Below are 14290 nucleotides of genomic sequence, written 5' to 3' on the forward strand. Positions count from 1 at the left end.
AGAAGACTTTCCACATCAAGCAGATGTTCACCTGCACATCTGCCAATGTGGTATACTGCATCCGCTGTACCCGTTGTGGCCTCCTCTACATCGGGGAAACCAAGCGGAGGCTCGGGGACCGCTTTGCAGAACACCTACACTCGGTTCGCAATAAACAACTGCACCTCCCAGTCGCGAACCATTTCAACTCCCCCTCCCATTCCTCAGACGACATGTCCATCCTGGGCCTCCTGCAGTGCCACAACGATGCCACCCAAAGGTTGCAGGAACAGCAACTCATATTCCCTTGGGAACCCTGCAGCCCAATGGTATCAATGTGGATTTCACAAGCTTCAAAATCTCCCCTCCCCCCACCGCATCCCAAAACGAGCCCAGCTCGTCCCCGCCTCCCTAACCTGTTCTTCCTCCCACCTATCCCCTCCTCAAGCCGCACCCCCATCTCCTACCTACTAACCTCATCCTGTCCCCTTGACCTGTCCGTCCTCCCTGGACTGACCTATCGTCTCCCTAACTCCCCACCTACACTCACCTTTACTGGCTCCATCCCCGCCTCTTCGACCTGTCTGTTTCCTCTCCACCTATCCTCTCCTCTATCCATCTTCTATCCGTCTCCCCCTCTCTCCCTATTTATTTCAGAACCCCCTTCCCCTCCCCCATTTCTGATGAAGGGTCTAGGCCCGGAACGTCAGCCTTTTTGCTCCTATGATGCTGCTTGGCCTGCTGTGTTCATCCAGCCCTGCACCTTGTTATCCCAACCTCCAAGCTGTTGGCTTGAATGCAATTCACATCTAGCTACCCAGTCAACTGAGCAAACCACCTTCTCTTATCTCTAATAATTGGTCTCAATGACTGATTTAGTCTGTGCATTGTATATTGTGGGGTAAGCCAATGATAGCAAGAGAGTCTGGGTTTGACCCACCTGTTCGTTGTGATTGCAGATGAGCTGAGAGTAAGGAAAATTTCAACTATGTAAGATACTCCTGAGCTGCTCCTGATTATATAGAAGCACAGAGGCAGGAATTTGTTTTATTTGTAATTTCCTGATGTGGACATTTCCATGGACAACTGTACATTTGCCGTGGGAACTTCAGTGGAATCATTCCCGGTTGGTCCAATGTTTGATATACACTAATTGACATCTTCTGCAAGCTAGGTCTTAAAATAACCATTCTTCAAAGGGAAATGCAATCAAATAAGGTGAAAAATGTAGTTTTAAAACATTGTCTGGATCTAGGGAAAGTACATTCCTTTGCTTAATTTGAACTCAAATTTAATGAAGTATGGAAGCAATAAGACAATGAAACAGAGCTGATATCTTGGCTGAATACTGCGAATTCAGGGGAGATTCAAGAATGTGATCATCATAAAACGTTACCTGATGTCAGACATGTCAGTTTTAATTACAGACAGATCGACAGCGCACTGCAGCAGACCAATGACACGGTGAGACAATAGATAACCAATCATATCATAGAGTCTTACAACACAGAGAAAGACCAATTGACCCATTGCATCTTTTGTCTAAAAGTGTTAATCAACTGATCCTGTTGCCCTGCTCTTTCTCCACAGCCCTGCCAGTGTACATCCAATTCATTTCGGAAGTTACTACTGAATCTGTTCCTGTCACCCAATCAAGACCATAACAATTCTTAGTGTAAAGAATTGTCTACTCTCCTCTTTGGGTAACTGACTTAAATCTGTACCCTCTAGTCACCATGGAATTCATCAGTGATAACAGTTTCTTTTTAAATACTGTAGCAAAAATCATATAATTGTGAAAACGCCTCCTTAAAAATTCCACTCCCTATCAATCCATCCTTTTAAATAGGAACAGAAAGTGCTGGAGAAACTCAGCTGAACTATTAGCATCTGTGGAGACAGCATTGAACAATTAACATTTCAATTCCACCTTAATCATCTTTGGCAAGTGTGAAGTCACCAGTTTCAAAGACTAGAAATGCTAATTTTATTTCTCTACAGATGCTGCCAGACCTACTGAGTTTCTTCAACACTCTTTTGCTTTTATCTCAGGTCTCCAGCATCCACAATATTTTGTTTTTGACTCCATCCTCCTCCAAGTCTGAGGCTGAATTAGACTCTTCACAACAGTCATATTTGAACCTGAGTTGAACTTCTAACCACATATCTGCCCCATTACCAAGACTGCTTACCTCCACTTCTATAACATCACACACTTATCTCGACTCAGTTCATCCCATTCTGAAATGTTCATCCATGCCTTTGTTACCTCTAGACTGGGCTCTTCCAGTGCAGGCCAGGCCAGCTTTTGCCATTCTCGCCTCAATAAACCTAACTCATTAAAGGTTCTGATGTCCGCCTCCTAACTCATAACCTTAAACATTACTGACTCCAAGTTATGCATCGTCTTAATTTTTAAATTTTCAGCCTTCTTTTCAAATCGCTCCAGTGGCACAGTCTTTTATATCTCTGCAATCCGTTCTAACTATAAAGCACCCTGAGATTTCAATGTCTCTCTAACTTGAGTCTTTTGAACATCCTCAGTTTTCAGCTCTCCTCTCCAGATGAGTGTGCTTTCAGTTGTCAAGTTCCTAAACTCCAGAATTCACTCTGAAACCCTCTCTGTTTACCTTTCCACCTTTTAAGCAATCCTTAAAATCTTTGGTCAAGCTTTTGGTTATTTTCCGAATACTTTCTTATGTGGCCCAGCATGAAATGCTAATCCATTTACACACCTGAGAAGGACCTTAGGACATTGTTAAAATGACACCATATAAACGAGTTGACATTGTAGTAAACCTGCCCTGAGCCTCTCTGTTCTCAGGAAGACAAAGCTGCTTCCCTGGTGTTTCCTGATTGCTGAAGTTCCTCATTCTTGGTATTATTCATGTAATCTCAATATCATTTCCAAGGCTTTGATATTCATCCTTAAGTATTAGATATCTACATGTCTGAAATGACACATTTACATCTGGCCTGCTAGATTTTGCAGGACTCACACTGATATCGTTGTTGATAAATTAAGTGAGAACAGTGATATACTATAGAAGCACATTGATGCAGACATGTCAAAATCAGATGAGTTTTCTCTTTTTTCATTGAGATAGCTAGGAAAATGAGCTTTCTTAATTTAACTTCACCATATGTATCAGATAATACTCAAACAAAAATGATCCAAAGGCTAAAATTTCTACAGTCTGCTTAATATTGTATTTTAACAAAAAAAATCATAATCTTTACTCCCGAGTAACCTCCGCTAAATTATCTACATTACTCTTGTGCATGTTGGTCTCATAAAAGCAATCAGCTTACAAATTCTCAATTCATATTAACAAAAATAAAATACTTCTATAGCATTTCCTTCTCTGTGACTTGTTCCACCAAGGGCAACAGCAACATGTCTTGGGGATATCAACATCTCCATGTTCAAGCCACTCACAATCCTGACTTTGACATGTGTCGCTCTTTCCATTTGCTGGAACAATATCCTGGATGTTACTTTCTAACTCTATTGTGGGAGCATGAGCTCCACAAACAGTGCAGCAGTTCATAGAGAAGGGCCATTCCGCTCTCAGTAGCAAAAAGAGACCGGCAATAAATGGAGTCTTGTGGGTGTCACCCATATCCCAAGAACAAATGAAAACTATAATTAAAGGTACAGTTTCAGTGAACAAAAAAAACTATCAAACAACACTGAAATAGCCTGAAGCAGTGTGACAAAATGAAAAGTGAATTTTGATGACAAATCATTTGATCGAAGGGAAAACACAAAGCCTTGAATACTGGAACAATAGCTTGATGCAAATCTTGTAAAAACTATCATTTTAACAATGGCAAGTGAATTACCAATCTGCTTTACAAGTGTTAATGTATAAAGTATATATTTTAAAATATTCACAATAAATATTTTTATTTGAATTTAATGAAAACATTTCACATATTAGCCCAGGAAATTGAACCTCTAGTCGAAATGCTAAATTACTTAATTTAAATTATCGGTGAATTCAAATTAAAATAGTGCAAAGGGCACCTCATACATTATTTAATTTGAACAAAGTTTTGTTGAGCAAGAAATACCTCTCAATAAATCAAAGGTAAATAAACAAATATAGAACACATCTTGACTGGTAACAGTGTTCTCAAAAGAAGAAATGCATTGCACCCACCAATTCTTTAGAGACTGTAGCAACATTGCTTTAATCATCTTACCTTGATCAGGTACCTGAGAACCAGTGGAATTGTGAGTTGTATTTAGCACTTCATTGATAGCTGTGTCGCAATAGAGGCCCCGATGCGTATCATGCTCGCTGTCAGTCTGGTCACTTTCTTCATGTCCACTGTCCTTGAGACTGTTTCTTTCCAGGTCCTTGAATGTGGAACTACTGGAGTGTGAAGCAATACTGATTTATTGTCATGCCTAGCAGTATCAGATAATGCTCTCCTTATGGAAAAGAAATGCATTGCAATACACATTGCTTCACATCGAAACCCATCAAAAATATACTGCCAAATATCACACTGTGTCAAAATATATCAAAGTCGAGAGGTCATTTTTCTTTTCTCCAATGAATCTCCTTCCCCCAACCTGTAAAGGGTGGCTGTTGCTAAATATGGCAAAGCAAATTTCGCTTATACGCTCGAATCCATCATTCTACAAATTATTTGTGTTAAAACTACACTATTTCTATTCTTAAGGCCTTGTCATTTTCATCTCAATTCTGTATTTTCAGATTTGGCTGACGAGTGACCTCTTGTCTACCTGAGCTTGGTTAAAATAAAATCCACTGTTACTGGATGCATGCTGCAGAATATAGGTTAGCTTTAAGTAGGAAAGTAGCAATTTTAAAAAAATCAGATGGAGATAATTGACTTTATTTTCAGGTTAGATTGTTTATAAATGATGCATGAAAAGTGATACTTCAGATGGGAAAGTAATGCATGGCATATCCTTCTGCCACAATCTTCAAGATAGAACATCATATCTATACTATTGCTTATAATAAAAATCTTGCGAGATGCTGAATACACAGGGTTTACAATGAGGGATAGAGCCTGTAATTAAGCTAGCCAATGGAGGAGGAAGATAGTTACACACCCACACACAAATACACGTAGGTCATTACTCCCCTCCTCCAGCATTGATATTTTCTCACTTGTCGGTAATTGTGATTTGTACTGAATGTTTCACACTTGAGATGTTTTGCTAAGTTTTAATATGCTCCTCCAGTCCATTCCTCATTGGGATTTGACAGAATCTCACTGGGAGTGCAACCTTAAGGTCGTGTGAAATTCGATCTTCCAAGACTGTAGGTGGTACAGCCAATTCTGCGAGGAGTGTCAAACTGGCACTAGTGGGTCAGCAGCTTGTTGTACACTGTGCCTGATTTTATTTTCCTGCAATGCCAATTGCCAGGAGGATCAGGTTGGGGGGCTGTAAGGGGCAGGTGACCTCCTGCACCCACCTTTATATCCTCTGACAAGTCTGACTGTCCTGTCCTCCATGAATTCTCTGTGAATTCATTGCTGGTTGGATCGCCATTGAACACTGTGGCTAATTGGAGAGGGAAGGTGGATGGACAGCTGCTCTGATAAATCCAGTTACATGTCCCCTGTCATTGTTGATAGTGAGGCTCAGGTGAAGTCCATTTGCATAAAATACATCCAGCCCAATGCTTGGTAAACGTGATTGGAGCAATGAGAATGGGACGGTGCTTTTTAGTGCAGTTTATGGCAAAGTCACCAGCTCAAACATTTCATCCCATTTCCTATCTGTTATAATTTAGAATGTTGAGGTGAGATGTGTTGCTGTAGAAACAGGATCCTTCATGATCTGTCTGCATTGTAAATTATCAAGTGCAGCACAGAGTCAGTGTGGTAGCCAGCAGTTTGCCTAGTCTTATTCACCAGCCCACTTTGTACAAAAAGTATTATAGCTGCCTGAGAAAGCAGAAGGTTAATTATATACGACAAGGGATTCAAAATGCATTCCAGTTGACAAGCAAAGACATCTTGCATTCAGAGTGTTCAGGGAGGATTCTAGCCTTGAAATAAATAATATGGCTTATTAAGAATTTTACTTTAGTTTGCTTGGGAAACATCTGGATTCATTAATGGTCTGCAGAGCAGTGTGTTTCTACCGGTTTACAGTTGCTACATGAAAAATTTACAGTCATTCAGCAGAGAAATGGAGAGTTTAAGCTGAATCTGAAATTGCCTTGTTCAAAACTTTCCATAAATTTATTCAACAAAATAGCACCCACACCAATGTTATACTAGAACACAATCTTTTTTTTTTGCATCCTAAAGACAAAAAATCATTTTGCATTCCCCTGAGTGGATGCTGAAGTTATTGTTATTATTATTTTATTTTTAAGCAAGATCTCAAATATATGTAAAAAAATTCAGATCATGAGAGCAGGTTCAAGTGGGAAAAAAACATTTCATGATCTTCTGATTGCTCAATGATAAGTAAACTCCCTGTTCTGGTACTTAGTCATACAAACCATTAAGTCCCAACTTGAGTCTAGCTACAAGGTTCTCAATCTCAGGTGAGTCAGAAAATAGGAGATTATAATTGGAACAGAGGCAGTGTGTACCATTCAGCCCATCCAGCCTGCTCTAGATCCTGGCTATGATAATCTACCTCAATTCCATTTTCCCATGTTATTTTCATATCTGTCGATGTCATTTAGTATCTAGGTGTCCAGCAATCTCTGTCTTCCACATCCTCAATAGCTGGGTTTCCACAGCCCTTTGGGATAGAGAATTCCAAAGATTCTGTACCCTCTGATAGAAGACATTCCTCCAATTCTCAATCCTAAATTGACTCCCCCTTATTTGACATTGTGTCTCCTGGGGGCTGGTTTCCCCAGCCAGAAGATTCATCCTTTCTGTTTCGACCCTGTTGAGTCCTTTGTTTTGCATGTTAAAACATTTTTGTGTTTGTTTCAATAAGATCATCCCTTGTTTTCCCAAACCCTAGGGATTACTGACCCAATTTCCACAATCTCGCCCTTTCAAATTTTTCACAAAATTATTCTGATCCAGCACCATGGACAGAGGATGCTTGAAAGTTTACATTAACTGGAATTTTTTTTTCAAAAAATGAAAATTGAAAAAACCCTGCCATTTGTCTTGGACAATCACTTTAAGTGCAACAATAGGAACTGACTTCTTGGGCTCCAGATTTGATCAGGTTTTCATGGCTCCAAGAAAAGACTCTCTACAAGGTGTAGCTTGTGTGGCCAAGTTAAGCAGAGCTTACTTAGTGAAACACAGTACCTTTGCATCTCTTGCCCACTGTCCACCTTCTAATGTGGACTATCAGTGACTTCAAACAACTTCATCAAAGCTTTCGTGGTCAATGCTTGAGTGAAGGTTGCTCCTTAACTTTTCATTGACTAAGGGGGCCCAAATAGGGAATGAGAAGATACAAGAGGAGGAATGTGGAACAGATAAGGGCCTGTGTCCAAGATATGCATAGCTCATGGCTCAAAAGGAGATGTGGGCCAAGGGGCATTGGTTAAACCCCTGGATGACCCTGGTGGAGTTCAGCCAAAGTCCAGCACCTTACTTGACTTGGGACAATCACTCTTGCTGCCCATAATAAAATGCCGTCCTCTACAGCGATCTGGTCTCATTGGGTCTGAAAAGGTTTCAATTCTGGATGTGATGGCCCTTTTGTTTCCCCCATCACCACTAGCTGTTTACATCCGTAAAGGTATTGGTGGAACTTTCCCACACTAAAGATGATCGCCAAACCTTCCTTCTCTATCTGTGCGTATTTGCATCAGCCAAAGTCCGGTAAGCATACGCTATTGGGCCATCTGTGAACCAACACTACCTTGATATGCTACGGGGTGGTATCGCATGTCAGCACCAGATCTTGCTTGGGATTACAGTGTGCCAACACTTTGAACAATGATAGCTGCTTCTTCACTTCCCTAACGGCCACGTCTTGGCTACAAGACGATTTCCAAGGCTGACATTTTTCAATAAATGTAAGGGTACTAGGATGGTATGAACCAGAAATGAAATCATTTCTGAAGAAGGGTCTAGACCCGAAATGTCAGCTTTCCTGCTCCTCTGATGCTGCTTGGCCTGCTGTGTTCATCCAGCTCTACACCTTGTTATCTCAGATTCTCCAGCATCGGCAGTTCTTACTATCTCTGTAGCAATTAATTTTGATTGGTTCTGATTTGGATGTTGCTCAGCAATATAATTATTCCAAGCCAGATACAGGTGGGCTTTCCAGGGTGTGCACTCTCCTGGATACCGACCTATGAGTTCTCTGCTCAATTTAGGTCTAGCAGGGCTCGTTTGTTGTCTCCAGTGGGCATACCATTAACGTCTACAATGGTTTGCTGGCCCGGATCGTGAAGAAAATATTAACTATTTGGCTGAGGCTTGGCTTTGTTTTGCGGTTTTGCTGTGGGCTGACCCAGAATCCCTCTGTTCAGGATATGTCCTGAGTGAGGACAATTGCATTCACTCAAGGGGTGTTCCCCAAGCTCAGTCGGACTGGTGAGAGCGGCCGCTTCCGTCGGAATACCCTGTAACTCACAAGCTCCACTTGCCACATTCTTAAATGATAAAGCCAGTTGTAGTGCCTGTTTGAAATCCAGTTGAGCTTCAGGTAGTAGGCACTTTTGCATGGTTACATCATTAATCCCATGTACTAAATGGTCTCTCAGCATCTCATTAAGGTTTAAACCAAAGTCACATGCCTCTGTTAGGCATCTCAACCTCATCAAAAATCCCCATAAGGATTCCCCTGCTTCTCAAACTGCTGTGTAAAAATGATAGCGTTTCAGAATTAAAGGTGGCTTGGGGTCATAATATTCCTTAACCAAATCTGTCAACTCTTGATTGGTTTCGTATCTGGTGCCTCAGGAAATGTTATGATCCAAATGAACGAAAAAGCTGTGGTCTCCAAGCTATCAAGAGAATTACCTGTTGTTTTTCATACGCCCCAATGTCATTTGCCCAAAAAAAAACATTCTTTCCACATACTGGGTCCATTCATTGACAGCAGGATTCAACGAGACAAGCTTCCCAAATAATGGCATGATACCACGAATGCTTACCCCAACTCAAAGATGACTATTGTGAGCAAGTTGCTTCTGAAGCATTTTTTTTTTCTTCCATTGCCACTGAAATAACTCCACAGAGGCCAGTACCCCATCACCAAGTCGCCCTTTGTTGACATGTGGAGAGTCCTTGACCCTGATCCAGCTCCCTCAGAGCCCACTGTCAGAGTGACGAGAACCTCTGCCACTTCTGTTTATATCTGTCAGGCAGGGCTCCCCAATTGGACCAGGTTTACAGTCCCAACCAGGGGACTATATTCTATGAGGTCCACCTGGCTGCACTTGCTACAATCACTACAGTTTTAAAACTCTAAGAAGACATTGAGTCAGCATGACTCTGCACTTGGAAGCTGTTATTTTGTCTGCCACCATTGGATTTAATTCCCTGAATAATCCACTTGCAATTTTCCCTGCTGCTCTGACCAGACATTATGTCCCACTGAAGGCTGGTAGGGAGTTTTCTAAATAGCTTCCATTTGGTGCACCTTGCTTCAGCATGCTTTGAGCTGGCTTCTGTAAAATCCATTTTCTTTATTCATTTCTTCAGGGCTAGGTGTCGCCTTGACTGACAGACCAAAATGGATCTAAATCTCTCTTTCAGTGAAAAAACATCTATTTTGTTTCCCCCTGACTAAATGATTCTAGATGGTTGCAGCATTGAATAAATTTTGACATTGAGGTCATTTATTCTGCAGAAAGAGAGACTGTTGCTTGGAAAAGACTGACCAGTGTTTCAAAACAGCATTAAGTCGGCTGAGGATGTGATCAAATCATGCAAAGTCAGGATTATAGTGAAGACCTCCGAACCATACCGAAAGGCACACCAAAACCAATTGGCAGAAGGCTTCCTGAATACACTTACACTGTTTAATACTGCAAAAGAAAAAGTGACTTACCTTTTAATAAGGTGCTGTCTGCTGTTTACATAGCTTGATTCGATGGAGTAATTTTCCGACTAAATATAAAAGAGAGGTGTGTGAAAACAAATATCACAACATTCTGAAATCATATACATTGTAATCAGCAGTACAACTTAAGTCCTTTTTACCATTCCTGTCCTGAAAAGTCATTTATTTTTGCTTTAAGAAACTCCATAAATAGAAGCCATCCTGGTCTTAATCACGGCTGTTCATTTTCAATTGAATGCCAGTGAGATATCATTCTCATAGATAAGCTCATTGAGATCTGCAGTCTTGCTATTCATTTCAAATGTAGGGAAGCAAGTTTGCGGTGGAGTATATTTGGAGTTCTTTACAAAGCTGCTTGTTGTGACAACAAAACAATTTCAATGATGTATTTGCAAGTGAAATGAAGTAAAAGCTTTTTATAAAACAGGGTTTTACATGGTCAGGATGAAGATTGTTCTGGCTATGGTCATCAATTTGAAATGTTAACTCTACCTCTCTTTCCATAGATTCTACCTGACCTACCATGTATTTCTGGATTTATTTTTCAATTTCAGACTTCAAGCATCTCTGCATTTAATACCCGTTTTTAAAGTCTATATTATTCCAAAATTTTCCCCTTTCAGAAGTTATATATTTTCTAGGCAAATTCTGGAAACAATTTGCATGTGATAACTAAAATGTCGAGGTAGAAGAGGGCGAGAAAAAATTCCCCTCCAGGTTAGCTGGATGAATGTGCCAGATGGTCAAACAGAGCAGCAAATTCTCAGCTTCAATCCCTGATCCACTGGGTGAAGTCAGAGTTGCAGCCAAGGTATTACGGCAAACTTTATTTTAACTGGCACCTTATGAATTGGCACTCTCGATAAACCACCAAAAATTAATATATCTGAATTACCGGAGGTTTACTATATTATCACTATCTCTGAGATGTCTGAATAGTCAGTTGAGGGTGCGAGAGAGAAGGCTCTCTGCCGGTAAGTTTTATTTAAGGCAAAGTTGCAATATTATTTAGTAATTTATGCTGCAAACAGTGACGTGTATAACCACTGCATTATGTTTCTATCACATAGTGTGTTTTCTATATTGGACCTCTTGATCAAATGGAATATTTGATCAACTGGCACACTTCTGGTCCCATAGGTGCCAGTTAATAAAATGTTTCCTATACTCACTGTCTCCTAGGATATGGAAAGGGACGAAATATCAGTGTTCGTTGCATACAATCCTGGCCACGTGCAGTGTCCCTACAGGAAAGCCAGTTTGTATGTAAGATCATGGCAACATCCGGCACTATTGGGTTACTCCAACTCATCATTCACTGTTCACATTAACAACAAAGGCTGAGGCACTTGCAGGGGAATGGCATCTGTAAAACACTCTCCCAGCAATTAGCTCTCTATTCTGGAAGGAAGTGCCAAAGATAAATGGTTAAAAAAAGTCAAAATATTCTTTCCTGCTCAATGTGCGCCACGTAATTTCAACCAAATTTTATTTCTATAATCATTGGATTAATGGTTCTCTTCAACAAGATTTCCACCATTATAACAAACAACTTAATTACTTTATATGGATAGCATCTTGAGAGATTATTGGAAACCCCCTTTCTCTCCTCTCAAATTTGGCCAAGTCCCTTCCATTGTTCCAGTTTCTCCCACATAGACTGTAATTTGTTAGATGTAGATTATTGCCTCAGCCTGCTTTAGCTCCTTCCATTGACTGCCATCCCCAGTCTTGTCTCTTTTACCTACTTTAGGATTTCACTATTTACCCTAGCTCTGACTATAAAGTATCGTCTTTCCTAACCTACAGCTATGCTTCCCTTTAATTCTGTACATCCTCACCTTATTCTCTCACAATTTTAAAAAAAATAATTTACCCCACTCCTCATCAGTAAAGGTCATATCACCTGAGCATTATCTTTTAACAAAGTATGTCCTTCATTAATCTCTGTATAATCTCACATATAGTGATAGCCATTGTTAATAAGGGCCAATTATCAATTATGTTTTGTGAAGTACTATATTTAAAGCAAAAATACTTTAATTAGGCATGTCAGAATTCAAATGAAGAAATCACATGGCAAAATTCAGATATTTTTCAAATAATTGGCAATAGTAATAGGGCATAACAGCACTACAACTTTTTTCCCTGAGCACTGGAATGGATCAAAGCTGGTTAAATTGATGTAAGTTGTTTCCTAATTTGATTTTGGGATATGATGGAGGACAGGCATCAAGGAATCAGGAGGTGAGCTACACATTGCAGAACTACCAGCCTCTGATTTTACTCTTACGGTCACAGTTATTATATGGCTCGTCCAGTTCAGCTTCTGAGCAATTGTAAATTGGATTTTGTTGGTGGAAAATTAAACAACAGTAATTGTATTGAATATCAAGAGGAGCTGGTTATACTATTTCTTGTTGGAGATGGTCATTGCCTGGAATCTGTGTGACATCATTGTAATTTGCCACGTATCAGATGAAGATTAAATGTCATCTAGGTTTTGCTACAGGTGGGCACAGACTACTTTGGAGTGCCTGAACTGTTGTGTGCAATCAACAGTAAACATCCCCACTTCTGATATTCTGATACAGAAAAAGTCATTGATAAAGCAGCTGAAGATGGTTGGGCCGAGAAAACCAATCTGAGGAACTCCCACGAGAGATGTCCTGGGGCTGAGATGATTGGCCTCCAACAACTACGACATCTTATTTTAAGCTAGGTATGACACCAGTTAGTGGATTGCTCTCCCCAATTCTTCCTGACTTCATTTTGCTAGTATTCCTTGATGCCGCATTCACTGAAATGCCACCTTGATGCCAAGGAAAGCCACCCTCACCTCACTTCCGGATTTCAAATATTTTGTCCATGCTTGGAGCAAGGCTATAATTTCATCACTTCACCAATGATTGAGAGTAGACTGAGGATGCAGTAATGGGTTGGATGGATTTTTGTGGATAGGATACACATGGGTTAATTTTCCACATTGTCAGGTCAATACCAATATTGCAGCTTTACTGGAACAGCTTAGCTATGAATGTGACTAGTTCTTGAGCAGAAATCTTCAGCACTACCAATCTAGACATTGTCAAGCCAACTGTAATATTATCATATCAAATTATCATACGCATTTTCACAACATGAAGTCAGTATTATATAGTTCTCATATGATTCTCTTTTCTTCATTGGATCTGAATGGATTTGAATGAACCATGACTATAAGATTACAGTTCATGTTATGCTGGAAAGAAATAAACAAGTGATGAGCTAATTCACAGTATTAATGGCACAGAACAGGGCCATTTGGCCCAATAGCGATGTGGTTGACTTTTAACTGCATTCTGAAATGGTCTAGCAAGCCGCTCAGTCCAAGGGCAATTAGAGATGGACAATAAATTCTGGTCCAGCCAGTGACATGTATATCCCATGAATGAATAAAAAAAAATGTATATGTGGGTGTTTACTCCCCATGTGAGCCTCTACTCACCTTAAGCCATCTCTCTCTATCAACATATCCTTCTATTTCTTTCTACATCAAGTATTTATCTAGCTTCTATTTTAAATGGATTTATCATGATTTTTGCCTAAATTGCTCCCCAAGTTCCACTTTCTAATCACTGTAAAACTTGCTCCTGAATTTCTTCATGCATTTAAGAGTGAGTACATTATCTTTATGACCCTTAGTTTTGGAATCCCCACAGGTGGAAACATAGTTTCCTGCATCTATGTGGATTTCCATCAAGCCACTCTTGGACTTTGTTGGAGAGAAGAGGTCAGGAGTGCTCACTAAGTGCATATTATGAAAATCTACTGCAAAAGTTGGAAGGATCGAGAACGAGTGCAAGGTGTTGACTTTTTAACCTCAATGTCTTAGCATATTAATTCTCCAAATGATAAATAAGAGCAAAACAGCCAAAGCTACAAAAGGAAACAAAATATACGTCATTTACCAAGCCAAGCCTAATCGAGATTGCCTTGGCATACAGAGAAAATAATGCTTCAACAGCACTTATTACAAGTGACCTTATAAGAACATAATGTCACATTTAGCAAAATAGCATCCTTGCAAGGTACATGTTACATTTCTACAGCCAAGGGATTCCAGCCAGCACAAAATTCACTTCAGCTGTTACCTTCCTCTCGTAATTACTATCACAAAACCACACTTGAGATTCACAGCAGGTGCTAGCTGTCCCTCTGTTCGTAAATCCAGTCAAGTGAACTGCAGCGCTGAGCCTATAAAACCATGTGGTATTGCATTTTTTTTAAATGAACGGCCATCATAAGAGCACATATTTTAAATGCAATTAAGAT

The 14290-nt window shown here is 40.1% G+C and overlaps 1 protein-coding gene across 2 annotated transcripts in view; it reads right to left on the reverse strand.

The window, feature by feature from the left end:
• The window catches only part of pcdh19 (protocadherin 19), a 112091-nt gene that overhangs the window by 30180 nt on the left and 67621 nt on the right, over nt 1–14290 (reverse strand). Inside the window, exons 2-3 of one of the 2 annotated variants that reach the window (XM_020528961.2) lie at nt 9965–10023; nt 4189–4358 (exon numbers count right to left, since the gene is read on the reverse strand). In XM_020528961.2, coding sequence (XP_020384550.1) covers nt 4189–4358; nt 9965–10023 — 229 coding nt within the window. Of the gene's footprint in view, nt 1–4188; nt 4362–9964; nt 10024–14290 lie in introns of both variants that reach the window. The other variant, XM_020528960.2, reaches the window with a different exon arrangement.

This window comes from Rhincodon typus, chromosome 14 (assembly GCF_021869965.1).
Source record: "Rhincodon typus isolate 14 chromosome 14, sRhiTyp1.1, whole genome shotgun sequence".
NCBI classification, from domain to species: Eukaryota; Metazoa; Chordata; class Chondrichthyes; order Orectolobiformes; family Rhincodontidae; genus Rhincodon; species Rhincodon typus.